The sequence below is a fragment of the Danio rerio genome, chromosome 5, assembly GCF_052040795.2.
Source record: "Danio rerio strain M-AB ecotype USA chromosome 5, GRCz13ab, whole genome shotgun sequence".
NCBI classification, from domain to species: domain Eukaryota; kingdom Metazoa; phylum Chordata; class Actinopteri; order Cypriniformes; family Danionidae; genus Danio; species Danio rerio.
In genome coordinates this window covers 18,432,784-18,448,245 of record NC_141025.1, presented here as the reverse complement: position 1 = coordinate 18,448,245, position 15,462 = coordinate 18,432,784, and the positions used below count along the sequence as shown (strand labels likewise).

The window sequence follows — 15,462 nt, the reverse complement described above, 5'->3', positions numbered from 1 at the left end:
CAGATAAATATGAATACACATAAATATAAATAATAACTTCTTTCCAATGCAACTTTCAAATGAGGATAAAAACAAGCTTCAAATCAGCAGAGAGCAGCAATCTATATATAGATGTCATGGCAAGTCTAAGATAGTTTACCTGTTTTTTTATTGTATTTTTTATTTTATTATTAAGTCCTTGTAATAGAGTGTTTGTGGGAAAGTGTCTGGTGCATATGGATGGTCGAGGATGTAGCTTTTTACATTGCAGGTTTGCTACATCAGAACTTTTGTGTGTGTGTGTGTGTGTGTGTGTGTGTGTGTGTGTGTGTGTGTGTGTGTGTTTTCACAGCTGTTTTTTTTATTATTGTTGCAAAAAGTTTACATCACAAAACAGGGACCAATCAACATCGCAACGCATGTTTACCATTAAAATAAATAAAATAAATAAAAAAACTGCAACAAGAAGCAAGGACATCAGAACTTATGAAGCTCATTCATAACTTATCTAGCATATGTTTTACAAACCAATCACTGGGAAACACCCATACACTCTCATTCACACACATACACCATACGGACATTTTTAGCTTACCCAATTCATTTATAGTGCATGTCTTTATGGAGAAACCTGGAGAAAACCCACACGAACATGGGGAGAACATGCAAACTCACAGAAATGTCAACTGACCCAGCTGAGGCTCGAACCAGCGACTGCGCCACCGACTGTGTCGCCCCATGAAGCTTGTTATGTAATGCAAAATTCAAAATGTATTAGTTTTAATATTTTTTTATTATTATATAAAAATAATGCTTTAAGATCACAACATAGTAATGTTCAAGCAGCCACAATAATAATAAAAAAAAAAACCATATACACACACATTTATATATATATATATAAATTGTACATTTTAGCTAAGACTGTATAGGGATAAAATACAAACAGAGGTGCAATTTATATATATATATATATATATATATATATATATATATATATATATATATATATATATATATATATATATTTTTTTTTTTTTTTTTTATATTTATTTCACAAGAGTGGCTACTTGAACAATACTGTTCATTTGTAATTTATTTCATAAACAACTATATTATCAAATATTTATTAAAATATATCATTTAAAAATGATAAAAGGTATATAAAATAAATCATATTCCATAAATGAGAGACATTGAGGAAAATCCGTATTTTTGTGATTTATACCATATTTCAAAGGAAATATAAATATAAAATAACCACAGATGTTGGGCATGGTCCTTATATCATGAAGAGGAAAGAGTTTTCTACTGAACTAAAATATATTTACCCATTATCCAGGCGGTAGATACTGTATTAGCTATTACAGTGCGTCAGATGAAAAAAATATTATAGTAAGTACTATAGTTTTGGAAGCATACTTTAGATAATTACTTGAATTATAATTACGTGATTATATTGTTGCTGAGGTACAACACAACAGTAATAAAAAACAAATTCAATAGGCTTCTGTTTTCTACGCTGTAATTATACACCATCACAATTCATTTCATAACAATACAGTTTACACTAACGCTACAGTATTTATCACAGTTTATCAGTTTACTATGCTACAGTATTCTGTAGCATTCGTTACAAAGAGTTGTACACATTATACACTTTACTATGTGGTTCAAAAATATGTTTATTATAAATTACTAGTCCCCCCCCCCCCCCATCTTCCAGAGATCATGAAATAACATGAAAAAGTGTGGATGCATAGTCTACATTATTTTTATTTATTTGGTCATACTTTATTTTGATGGTCTGTTTGTTGAATTTAATTCTCATTAGATATAGATTGTTAGGTTGGGGTTAGGGTTAGTGTAAATTGACATGTACTTGCAAAGTTTCTTATAGTCAGTTAAATGTCTGTTGAAGGAGCAGTATTAATGGATATTAAGCAGACAGTCTACTAGTACTCAAACGGACCATCAAAATAAGGTGTTACAATTTATTTTCGTAAATGAAAAGGAAAAAAGTGCTCCACAATAATAACCGTCTAGTTTTGTCGCAAGGGTTGCATTTCTTTTTTGTTCTATCGATGAACTTAACCATCAACAAACATTCACTGCTGCTGCGCATCTCGATATTAACACTATGGCTGTTTATTCTGCCGAAACGCCAGTAAAGACATTGACTATTGCAAACCAAGATGGACTACATGGCAGGGTATGTTATTTATATTCTCCTGGATTATGTATAAGTGTGTTGGTGTTTGTATCTGATTTTTATTTAACACATTAACATATTTATACACATAGTTTGGCCTGTATATAACCTTCATTGGTGCTGTCAAACGAATTATCATGATCACTAAAAGTTTGTACGCATGGATGTATTGAAAAAGTGTTCATTACATGCTGCCCTTTATTGAACTTTCTTCCCTTTACGAACAAAACTTTTGGAAGTCTATAATAGCTGTTCAGCATTTCTTATTTTGGGGGATTTAAACAATTAGAAACAACAAAAACATCAACATTTTGATGTTCTGATAGCAATTCATATGTAGAAGTATCACTTCCTGCCCTCCATCTGAATTTCATGCATCATCAATGACATCATGTGAAAACAAACAATGTTTTAAATGAAAACCATGTTACTCCATGAACAGTAAAGCCCTTAATGTGTACATGAATGGAGCATAGAATTCCTGGCCCTCTCTGCTGTGTTCTGATCATAACATGAAAGAGTGGACTGTTGCCATGGTAACTACACACCGTAAAAACAACAAATTCTACAATGATTAAATAAATGATTTGAAAATCTTCACATCCACATTCCCCCTCTATTGTAACCAGTGGTGTTGAGCGAAATGAATTTTTCCCCGGAATATTGTTTTAAAAACTGAGTGCAGTAAATTGAGAGATGTTTCAACAGCAAAACCATTTGACGATGGTCAATACAGCCCTATTAGCCTCTAATTCTCTCTCTTTCCATTTCTCTATAGCTATATACACACACACACACACAAACAAACACACACACACACACACACACACACACACACACACACACACACACACACACACACACACACACACACACACACACACACACACACACACACACACACACACACACACACACACACACAGTACAGGACACAAACCAACAAAACCTGAAGAATAGATCTCCTAAAATTTGAAGAGAATATCGCCGGTGCCGATCTTGAAATCAACAGTATTCACTATAGACTATTGAATTTCCCTCTGAACTTCTGATTCTCTGGTCTGTCCAGTCAAATCAAAAGCTTTTTAATGCATTTTAATAAACACACCCGCTAATCAGCTATGCTTTTGTGCAGCTAATATGGATTAACCTTTATTAGCATTCTAGCAATGGCAGAAAATCACTCCCACGGCCAAGGTTTTCCTTCCTCTTCCATCTGGACACAATTCTGACATGACTTTTACCCTTCTTTTTTCCTAGAGGGAGCAACCCTTAAAGACCCCAGACACTCATCTGAAAGGGTGGGAGGAGGAGGTGGGGGAGATGTGCCCTTGCCAACCTCCTCCACAAATCCATAGGGATTGGGGGGGATGAGCAAGGAGACGAGAATATAAAGAGGACAGAGGGCAAGAGGGCCTTTTCTCTAATTAGTGCTACAGAGCCCCAGAGACAAGGGTTGAAACAGTCTACACCAACTTCATATTGGTCCTTTGTTTCTTTGTTCCATAATGTATTACCCAGAGCTCTGAATGCACAGACAAGCATGCCTGCCACTAGTGTTTTATTAATATGTGCTGAGACTACACTAGCACACATGCACATGCACACACACACAAAGATAAAAAAAACATACATACTGAAATACTCCTGCCCACAAATGCAAACCTATATGGATGTAAACAAAAAAACCGTGGCCAATCTCTCTAGGCACGATGGTTTTCAGTATTGAATGCAGAATGCTTTTTAAATTGTAGTTCAATTCCTGACTTTGATACAAGCTACCAAACAGGATACAGAATTGTGGTAGATATTAGAATAACAAGAAGTAGAATAAGAAGACAGACAAACAGACAGACAGACAGACAGACAGATTTTGATAGATAGATAGACAGGCAAACAAAAGGACAGGAAGACGAATAGACAGACAGATTTTTGATAGATAGATAGACAGACAGACAAACAGACAGACAGAACGACAGACAAACAGACAGATATTTTAATAGACAGACAGGTAGACCTTGCAACGTTTCGATAGATACATAGATAGACAGATAGATAGACAAACAGACAGGCAGACAGATAGATAGATAGACAGATAGACAGACAGAAAGATGGATGGATGGACAGATGGACAGAAAGACAGACATTTTGATTGACAGACAGACGGGAACACATTTCAATTTCATTTGGATTTTCCTTTGGAAATGGATGGATGGATAGACAGACAGACAGACAGACAGACAGACAGACAGACAGACAGACAGATAGATAGATAAGATAGATAGATAGATAGATAGACAGACAGACAGACAGACAGACAGACAGACAGACAGACAGACAGACAGACAGACAGACGGATGGACGGAAAGACAGACATTTCGATAGACAGACAGACGGGCACACATTTCAATTTCATTTGGATTTGCCTTTGGATGGATGGATGGATGGATGGATGGATGGATGGATGGATGGATGGATGGATGGATGGATGGATGGATGGATGGATGGATGGATGGATGGATGGATGGATAGATAGATAGATAGATAGATAGATGATAGATAGATAGATAGATAGATAGATAGATAGATAGATAGATAGATAGATAGATAGATAGATGGGTGAATGGATGGGTGAATGGATAGGTGGATGGACGGACGGACGGAAGGACAGACGGAAGGACGGACGGAAGGACGGACAGAAGGACGGACAGAAGGACGGACAGACGGACGGACGGACAGACAGACGGACGGACAGAAAGACAGACAGACAGACAGAGAGACAGACAGACAGACAGACAGACAGACAGACAGACAGACAGACAGACAGACAGACAGACAGATAGATAGATAGATAGATAGATAGATAGATAGATAGATAGATAGATAGATAGATAGATAGATAGATAGATAGATAGATAGATAGATAGATAGATAGATAGATAGATAGACAGATGGGTGGGTGAATGGATTGGTGAATGGATAGGTGGATGGACGTAAGGAAGGAAGGACGGACGGACGGAAGGACGGACAGACAGACATATTAAAATTTATTTAAATTTAAATTTATTTAAATTTATTTAAATTACAACATAATTTAGCCAATTCGCCACCATTCTAAATGAATTGATAATTTACTTTTAAACTTTCCTCAACCTTTGCATGTAAAGCTGTGTCCTACAATATAACACAGCTATACCCCCTACTTCTCATACCAACTAAAAATAGCTCATGGATTTACCCGCTAAATGAAATACTACATAAAATGTAACACTGTTTTTCTTTTTTTCTACTTGTCACTCTGTATGACCCCTTTCACTCACTGTCAGCAGCCTGGGGAGAGTCCCATAATGCCGAGCTGTCCGGCAAACACACTTTACAGGTTATTTAAACTCAATAACACACTAAAATCCACTAACTAAGTGCAACCATGCTGGGAGGCATTAAGCCTGTCTCATACGCACTGGAAAAAAAAAGAAAGAATAAAAAAAACAGCAGTCGACATCTGACTGTGCTCGAGGGGATTGAAAACTTTATTGGTCATATGTGAAACCATAGCAATGATAAAATCAAAAGAACTGTGACCTTGCAAAGAGCTTTTTCCTCTCATCTAGGATGGTTTATGTGTTCGTAAACATTCGGTGCTAAAGAAAATTTATTGTTTTATCATACTATTTTTATATCCCACACATACATTTTGATTAAAAATGAACAAAGAGATTCTACAGATTGTGTGACTGTCTTCACAACTGAATATTCACTGAATTTTCACCTTGAAAATGTCACAATGTTGTTTGATGGTCATGGGACAACCATCTGCGTAGCCAGACCCTGGGGGGTGTCATGCACCTATTTGTTTTTATGAGACATGACCAAAGTGGAAAAACATAACTTTTTAACTACCAATTACTTCCTTGTGTACAGTAGACCATAGACAGAATAGTTTAGTGGTGCAGTTTTTATTTAAAGAGGCCCTATTGTGCAATATAAAAGGGCATTTTTTGGTTTTGGGGGTCTCCAAAAATAGGCTTATATACATACAAAGTCAAAAAAACATTTATTTTTACCTAATTATCCCAACGACTCCCATACGATTCGTTCAGTGTTTCATTTGTTCCCAAACCCCTCCCTAGCGTAATGCTAATCTTTGCTGATGGATTTGATGACCCAGACAGTTGCGATTGTTCGACTGCGTTCAGTGTGAGACGGCCACAACGGCTCATTATTGAAATAGTCATAGTATGTGACCAATGTAGGAGTGCATTAAAGCAATGCAGTTAAACACCAGCATATACTGTACTCCTAAGCATGACACACATTCAGTATTAATCCACACAGTGGCAAAAGCTGAACTATTTTGAACTTGAACACCGTACGTGTGTAGAAACAGCTAATGGTGGCCATAGCAATGAAAACGGCAGAGGATTGCGAGCTCACAAACGCATTTAAATCTGTAAACAAAGCGGCATGCGTCACATTTTCAATGTGGTTTTAAATGTGAAATTAGAATATAAAGATTTAACCTGATACAGTACAAGGCGTGTGGAGTGATTACCAGTAATAAAAGACAATTAAATACATATTGTGCAAGCTTAAGAAAACAAGGAGGCAGCCATTTTAATTGCATTTACTTACACTTGTGAAATGGAGGAAGAAGCTGATCCATGAAGTGTGTACCAATAAAGTTACCATACATCAGTCCCATACATCAAGTCGTTTCTGATCCTTCCTTTAACAAACGGCTGATGAATCCCCAGTTGCAGGGTAGATTATTGCATTAATCACCAGTATGTTCACTCATTAATGTTTGCTCATCTTCAGTCATGATCAGTCCCACACACGCCTGCACTCTTCTAGTGTTTGAAGGGAAAGGCGCGTTCATGTTTTACCGGTTCTGCCATTTGATATTTGGTATCGTTCCTCAAAGCAACTGTCCCTGGAAACTCAACTGATGTGATCGGTTCTCTTTAAAAAAGACTTGACAAAAGGTGACTCTTGTGCACCCACAGTCCTGCTGCTTTCAAGAGCTCCATATTTTAAAAAAAAAAGTGTTTTTGTAAGCAGCAGCGGATGCTGCTCCTTTGGCTTTAACCATTCTTTGAACAGATTATTAACAGGCTAAATGTTAACGGGATCCTTTCATTAATACACACAGTATGCTTTTCACCTGCTTTCTTTTGCTTATAGTTATTTTTGTTAATATGGTTTAATTAAATTTTTTTTTACAATAAGATTGCTTTAAAAGAAGATTAACTCCCCATTTATGGTGATCCGAGACCTTTAGCTAGGACACAGACTATGCATAGTTTTAAAAACATGACAATAATAATTTTTAAAATGTATTTTTTTTTTAAAGAAAAGTTTGGTTGAATAAAAATTGTATGTATACAGTTTTTAACACATTTTAAAAAAATTATGGCTAAGAAATAGTTAATTATTTTTGGTGTGGTCAGAAATAAATTAGGTAAATCCTTAATTTTGAGCCTTGAAAAGTCATGTGAAATAAAAACCAATTGCAGTGCGACACTATGAAACCACAACCCATTTACTCATGCACACTGAGCAAGCTCAAGCACAACAAACAAGAAAAGTAAAATGCATGAGACAACATCTAAATCAAGTCATTTTAGCGTGTCAAAGTCAAATTTATGCATATAAAATATATTTTCCCAACAACAAAATTGTGACAATGGCGAATGGCTAGTAACATTGAAAAACTACTAGCCTTTAAGTGGCAGGTGATCAAAAAATGTATGTCAAGCCTTCCTTACAGCCTACAACAGCAAAGAGAACCAAAACCCAAAACCAAGACAATGATCAAAGACAAACAGAAATATACAAAAAGATAGGAATGCCAAAAGCTCCAAAAAATGACAATTTATTAACTCAAAAGTTCATCACAAAGCCAAAACAATGTCAACAGCTGCGTCTCAAATGGCACACGATACACTATGCAGTCATGCACTATGTACTTATGCACTTACACACTTAACAGCATAATATATGACAGTATTGTCGTCCTAAATGGAGCACTAATGTTTTTTACTAAGAAGAAATTCAAACCCTTTCCCTGATGACGTTTAACGGTTGCCAAATCAGTGAAATAAATGACCAAACTATCAAATAATACTTGCCGTGAGTATATCAGCATTAAAGTGCACTTGTTATTTTTAAAGTTTTCAGTGTGAACGCACTACTTACACTATTTATACTACAAAATGGCATAGAATAGTGCATAGGTATGCAATTGTGGACGCAGCTAAACAAATCCATACAATATGATTACGTTAAAAATGAGTTCCATAATTTTGTTTTATTCTTGTTTTATTATTTATTCATAATCCCATTGAATTGTTTCATTCTGTAAGGAAACTCTTTTCTATGCACCCTTTCACACAAATCGATCATTGATGAATTTGCTCTTCGGTGTTTGAATTCTCAGTAATGATTAAATCACACTGAACTGAGCTAAACTGAACTGAACTGAACTTAAACACTAAAAACTGAACTACACTGTTCCAGTTACCATTTATGTGAAGCTGCTTTGACACAATCTACATTGTAAAAGCACTATACAAATAAAGCTGAATTGAACAAATGCACTTGCACATACACACTCATTACACAAACACACAGACAGAAATGTGTTGTTAGCCCCATTACTTTATAAACAAATAAACAAACAAACAAAAATTGCAACTGAAATTTAATGGATTACATTTCTCACTAGCGGGATAGTAACCGTTCAATCAATTAAAATAAATGAGTGCCGTCAAATAAGATATCAATCCAACACACAAGAGCATTTTGCAGACAGAACAGAAAAAAAAAACACATCTGCAAACTGTCTTAGGTGCGGAAATTACAGTATAAGTGGAGCAACTGATTCCATCCGGGCTGCTGAATTATTAGAAAACTAATGCGCACCCAAGGTCATCAATTATTCCTTACAAATCTATTAGCTCTGAAAAGCACAGCCATTGTGCTCTTAAGTGAGTACAAACAAAAGATTTACTTAAACTGCTCCAGCCAAGTAAAGAAAGCTTTGCAACATCTGTAAAACTCCAGAGGATTTCTTCGCTTTTCTCTTAGCGTTTACACAGTAATAAATCTCGAAGCTGCACAGAAAATGGTCAAAGCAGCAGAGAGAGAGAGAAAAAAAAAAAAAAAAACGTATATGAGCTACCAAAGTCCTACCTAATAGGAAACAGAAAAGGAAATATCTATTCCCTGATCATGAAGACAAACAAGCATTAACCCCGCTGTTTTAAAAAGCATCAACGCAGAGTTTTATTTAACAACTTAAACCTTTAATTGGAGGCCAAGTTATTTCCTCCTTGAGGAACATGGAAACAGCACACCCTCTGTTCTAGCGCTCTCCATATTGAGTGAGTCTCTCTTTCACTCCAGGCCTCGACGGAGCTCCCCATCTGTGATTTTAACCAATTGAGCTCAAGAGGGTGCAGACCCCGTTCCGACAGCCCTTGACTACGGCCTCTTAAACTGGGCAGGGAGGCTAATAGGCCTGGAAAGGCCCTGCCAATCCTTTCCCCCAATGGGGTCACATATGGAAATTACTACGGCTATTTTTAAACCACAGTAGGAAAAAGGGAATAAAATCTTATGCTCTACCTAATAAGAGAGGCCCTCCTCACCTTCAGGGTATGTCTGAAAACCTTACGGTGTCCATTTCGCCCTTATTACCCTCTTTCTCTGTCTGGAAGTCTGTAACATCCCACCAAACAGGAAGCAGAAAGCAGTCATGTAATTGCTTTTTAAACAGCTTCAAGTCTGGGTCCCCTGGTGGTCTCATCTTTCCTCTTTTTTTTCTCGCTCTCTCTCAAAAACAGATGTGAACACAGGCTGGAATTAAGATTGTAGTCAATTTCAGTTTGAAAACTACTACCGAAATGTTGTCGCTTATAGTATGATAAATTCAATATACACTTTGTTTGTAGCAAGCATAATTGCTTTTTGTGTCTCACAGGTAGTCACAGAAATAAGCTTATTAAACATGAACTACTGGAATTTTATAATACCTAACAGTATTTTATTTGCCATATTCTTTTTTGTCATTGAACTTTTAATGTTTTATTTTAAACTTTTATACCCTACACAACATAAAATTCCTAATACAAAATCAACATTCAGGAAAATAATGTAAACAAACTATGATAAAAATATTAGCAAAGCAAACATTATAACACAAATATTAAATATGAAATATTACAACAGACTGGCAAAAATGACAACCCCTCAATTTACTCTTTACATGCTCTCCAAATACTGTGAAAAGCTACCCCATTCCTGATTGAAAGTATGGGTGGAGTCCTAAAGCTTTGCCAACATACATATAAAGCAGTAGTCATCAGCTCAATCCAATCCTTAAAAGTGGGGGTGTTTTTAAGTTCTTCCAAATTTGCAGCACCAGTCTCACAGCCACACATCCTGCAATGACTGTCCCAGCCTGTGCTTTAGATATTCCCTCTGGTAGAGTGGATATATCACCAAGAAGACGAACTTTTTGTGAATAAGGTAAAGATTGTCCCAGCTATTTCTCAAGGTTTTGAATAACTCTTGTCCAGAATGGAGCCACCAAATGACAGTTCCACATTAAATGTGAAAAGGTGCCCACAGAATGATCACACTTGGTTATTTTTTATTAATCCTATAGGCTTATGCAGTCTTTCTAGAATCCAGTAGTATCGATTAATTATCTTGTAGTATATGAGTTTCATCTAGCATCTCCAGAATATACCAGAAACTACTGCCTCCCATTCACCTTCTTCAAATTCCACATCCAAGTATTTCTCCCAAACAATTCTTAAATGATCAGTTTTTCCATACATGTTGTTTGCAGCAATCTTATGCACAAAATATGTAGTTTGCACTGACTTAGCCATATTTAGAAACCCTAATAAAACATTGTCTTCTGCTCCTGCCTTATATCCCACAGATCTTATACTACTATGTTGAATATACAGTATTTTCTGAAATCCCCTTTATGTCATAATCTGAACTTGTCTTTCAGCTTCTGAAATGAATACAGTGCCTGCTGTCTATAAAAATCATCAATTGTTTTCAGGCCTTTTTTGCACCAATGCTTCCAACACAGTTTTCTTTCCTATCTTAATAGCAGGGTTATGTCATTATGAAGAATAGCCTTGTTTATTATTTGCCATTTTCGAAGGCTGAGGCTGCAATTCTTTGATCAGAAATACAGCAAATTATTGTGAAGTATCATTATGATTTAAAATATGTTTTTATTTCAATATTTTGGTACATAATATATTGTAATTGTGTAATTGAGTCACTACTCCAGTTTTCTGTGCTCTACACTGAAATAAAATATCTGTAAATTAACAGTTTTCTGTATTTTGTGATTCATATTTTTATTTTTTCCTGTTTATTTATACTTTTTAATTGCATTATGGGATTTTGATCTTTTTTCTTTACCAACATTTAAACTTTAAAACTTTAAAAAAGTGACTTTCACTAACATTTCAATAATTTAAAACATGCGTCAATTCATAGAAGGGCCCCTGTAACATTCAAGCCCAAGAAAAAAAATAGACACCTGAAATAACTAATGCATCTTAGGACAACAGACATGACATTTATATTTCAAGCATTACTTACCTGTCATCAGTGATAATTCAAATCAGCACGTTTATCGTGTCACACATCAGCTGCTGAAATATGTCGGTCGTTGTTGTGTGTATGGCTGAGCATTGAACACACACTTAGTAACTCAGTCAGTATATGCAGTCAAAACTGTAGCTTATTGTTTCTTGTTGTACATATTGAAGGGTTGGTTTAAATTGCTATGAAAATACTACAAATAGTAGACATAATAATTACTATTTTGTCTCAACCAAAGCGTGAGAACAGCAGAAAGCAGTTTGGATAACTTAAGTGACTTTACTGGCAATTGCTCTTCTCAATATCTTTCTTTTTTTGTAAAACTACAACAAATATGTAATTAGTATGTATACATATTCACATTTACTTTAAAAGGTTCAATTCAACTACAGTAGCAGTACAATTTTACTAATGTCCATAGTTTTTATGCAAATCTTAATAAGCATATGAAGAAAATCTATTAAATTAGATCATTTGAATCGAATATTAGCAAATTGATCATATTCGTTACACCACCAGCGTAACGTGTAAGCCATGAAGAAGTGTTTGTTCAACAAAATACAAGTGGAATAAAACTGATAATAATCAAACGACCCTTGATTATTTACAACTATAGAGCTTTAGTAAAAACAGAGCACTTATGGACATACTGTATATTTCAACGTTTAAATCAGCCACAGAATAAAACGCATATGTGTTACTCTAGACAGAAACTGAGAGAAAATGAAACTAAAACTAATCTAATTGCAATCTAAATGCGTTAATGGCCTGCAGGCCGACAGTTTGAGACCCCTGATTTAAAGTGATATATTATCTGGGTTGGTGTTGTATATTACAATTTAGCCAATATATTTTCTGTTATTTTACAGACTTATTTCTCTATGTATTATTTATTATACATTATATTATTTCAAACAACTACAATGTCAATAAAAGTCACTTTGATAAACCGTAGAGTTGAATTTTCAACATCAAAAGTCGACAGAGCAGAGATCAAGGTCAGATAATGCAATTCACAATCGTAAATAAACTGAAAACACTTGTGAATCACAAAATATGGAAACTGTTCATTCATTCATTCATTCATTCATTCATTTTCCTTCAACTTAGTCCCTTAATTTATCAGGGGTCGCCACAGTGGAATGAACTGCCAACATATTCTAGCATACACTACGGCTATTTTAGTTTATTCAATTCACCTATACCGCATGTCTTTGGACTGTTAGGGTAACCAAAGCAAACCAATGCGAACACTGGGAGAACAAGCAAACTTCATACAGAAATGCCAATTGACCTAGCCGGGACTTGAACCAGCAACCTGTGGATGATTTTTTTTTTTTATTATTATTATTATACTTATATGTACTAGTAATATTTATTAGGATATTGACTCCACAAACTGTTGAACAGTAGTTTAAATTCTAAATTAATGTTTCACCTAAAGTATCACTAAAACAAGTGTGAACATGCTAAATCCAGAGGATGCATGTGTAAATCTAATCTCATTCGCTGGGAGAGCACAGTGGCCTAGTCTTCAGTCTGAGCACTTTATGGCTCCATATGCCATTTCACTTCCCATTTATTCAGTTGGAGCTGCAGTCCTCTCTAGAGGAAGTCACAACCCTGCAGGCCCAGTCTCTACCTTTCATCTGATTTATACCATAACTCTGCCCAAACACACACACACGCGCACAACTCCCAAGGACGAGCAGTGCATCATAGAGAGAGAGAGAGAGACAGAAAAAGAGAAAGAGAGAGAGAATGCACAAGTTTACAGGGGTAAATCTATAGAGGAGAGGACAAGAGAAGGTTGAGGCTTAATGAAACAGTATTTGCAGCATGTCATTTTTACGCTCTAAAATAATTTCTTTGATGCTACTTAAATATGAATGTGTTGGGAGAAGTGCCACCCAGTTGTGTTCAGCATTGCTCTTTTGTAGGAGAAGGCATGGGTTCAACCAATGGTGTGAGTTTTGGGTGGGGATACCTGTTTGGTAACAGGCATAATTTCTGAGGAAATTCTGTTTGGATTCATTGGACATCATTTACGAAACAAACAAACTACAGAAAAGTGGGTGTATGGTCATTTGAATGCAACTGGTCAAATTGAATGAAAAATTTGGGATTTATAAATTTGAACGTGAGCGCTAGCTACAATTAAATCTCATGTCGGGTTAATGTACGCAAATCTTTTCAGTTAGTATAAAGGCATGCTTACCTGTTTGGACGTCTGAAAGATAATAACTAAGATGACTTGTCTTTTTTATATTTTTGTTTATAGTTTAACAAGAGAAAATTTAGATTTTGATGCAATTGGCCATATATCATTATGCTTGGAAAGATGGATGGATGGATGGATGGATGGATGGATGGATGGATTGATGTAATGACAGAGAAGCAGAAATGAAAGAACAAATAGAATGAGATATAGAATGTTAGCATGATTGATGTAATGACAGAACAATGGATGAGTAAATGAATGATAGAGAAATGATAAAAAGACACACACACAGACAAATAGATATAATGATAGACAGACAGACAGGTAGGCAGGCAGGGAGGCAGACAGACAGACAGACAGACAAACGGATAGACAGACAGATAGACAGACGTATAGACAGACGGATAGACAGACAGACAGACAGACAGACAGACAGACAGACAGACAGACAGACAGACAGACAGACAGACAGACAGACAGACAGACAGACAGATAGATAGATAGATAGATAGATAGATAGATAGATAGATAGATAGATAGATAGATAGATAGATAGATAGACAGATCTCATATATGGAAATGCAAAGTACAACACTCAAGTGTCTCCACATTCCCTATTCTGACATGTTGATGGATGGCCAGGATGCAGAGCCTCTCCCAGTAAGACCATTAGTGGAGTGAAGTGATGTCCAAAGCACCAGTGCGTGACTGGGCCAGCCAGTGGAGTGCCTTTATAAATGAGTCTCTGCTGAGAGTGCTGGCTGGACACCTCAATACTCGCTTTGGCTCTACACAGCCACTAGGAAATGCCAAACACCCAGCGAAGAGAGTGATGCATCAGAGCAGTTCCTGGTTTAAAATTGAAGACATTCAAGTCAAAGGATTGCATAACAAGTCAACTATTATTTTACTTTTGTAAAATAGCACAGTATGCAACAGCTGGCTTTGACAAAAAGCCAATAGTAAAATTCCGCTGGCTTTTTTAATTATTGCAGAACATGAGTTCTGTGGTCAGTAAAGGTTTACATTACTTTGCTCGACGCGGTGGCGCAGTAGGTAGTGCTGTTGCCTCACAGCAAGAAGGTCACTGGTTTGAGACTCGGCTGGGTCAGTTGGCATTTCTGTGTGGAGTTTGCATGTTCTCCCCATGTGGGTTTCTTTTGGGTGCTTTGATTTCCCCCCCCAAGTCCAAAGATGTGGTGTAGGTGAATTGGGTAAGCTAAAATTGTCTGTAGTGTGTGAATGAGAGTGTATGGGTGTTTCCCAGTGATGGGTTGCAGCTGGAAGGGCATCCGCTGCGTAAAACATATGCTGGATAAGTCAGTGGTTCATTCCGCTGTGGCGACCCCAGATTAATACAGGGACTAAGCCGAAAAGAAAATGAATGAATGAATGACTGCTTAGTCTTCAT

At 36.2% G+C, this 15,462-nt stretch overlaps 2 protein-coding genes across 35 annotated transcripts in view; both read right to left on the bottom strand.

The window, feature by feature from the left end:
* Nucleotides 1-15,462, bottom strand: part of fbrsl1 (fibrosin-like 1) — a 571,252-nt gene that overhangs the window by 134,415 nt on the left and 421,375 nt on the right.
* Nucleotides 898-10,001, bottom strand: LOC147843913 (uncharacterized). The gene is made up of 5 exons (XM_087253009.1): nt 9,870-10,001; nt 4,939-5,198; nt 4,713-4,781; nt 4,067-4,489; nt 898-1,006 (listed from the first exon to the last, which is right to left on the bottom strand). The coding sequence occupies exons 1-5, from the start codon at nt 9,999-10,001 to the stop codon at nt 898-900; spliced, it is 993 nt and encodes a 330-aa protein (XP_087109135.1).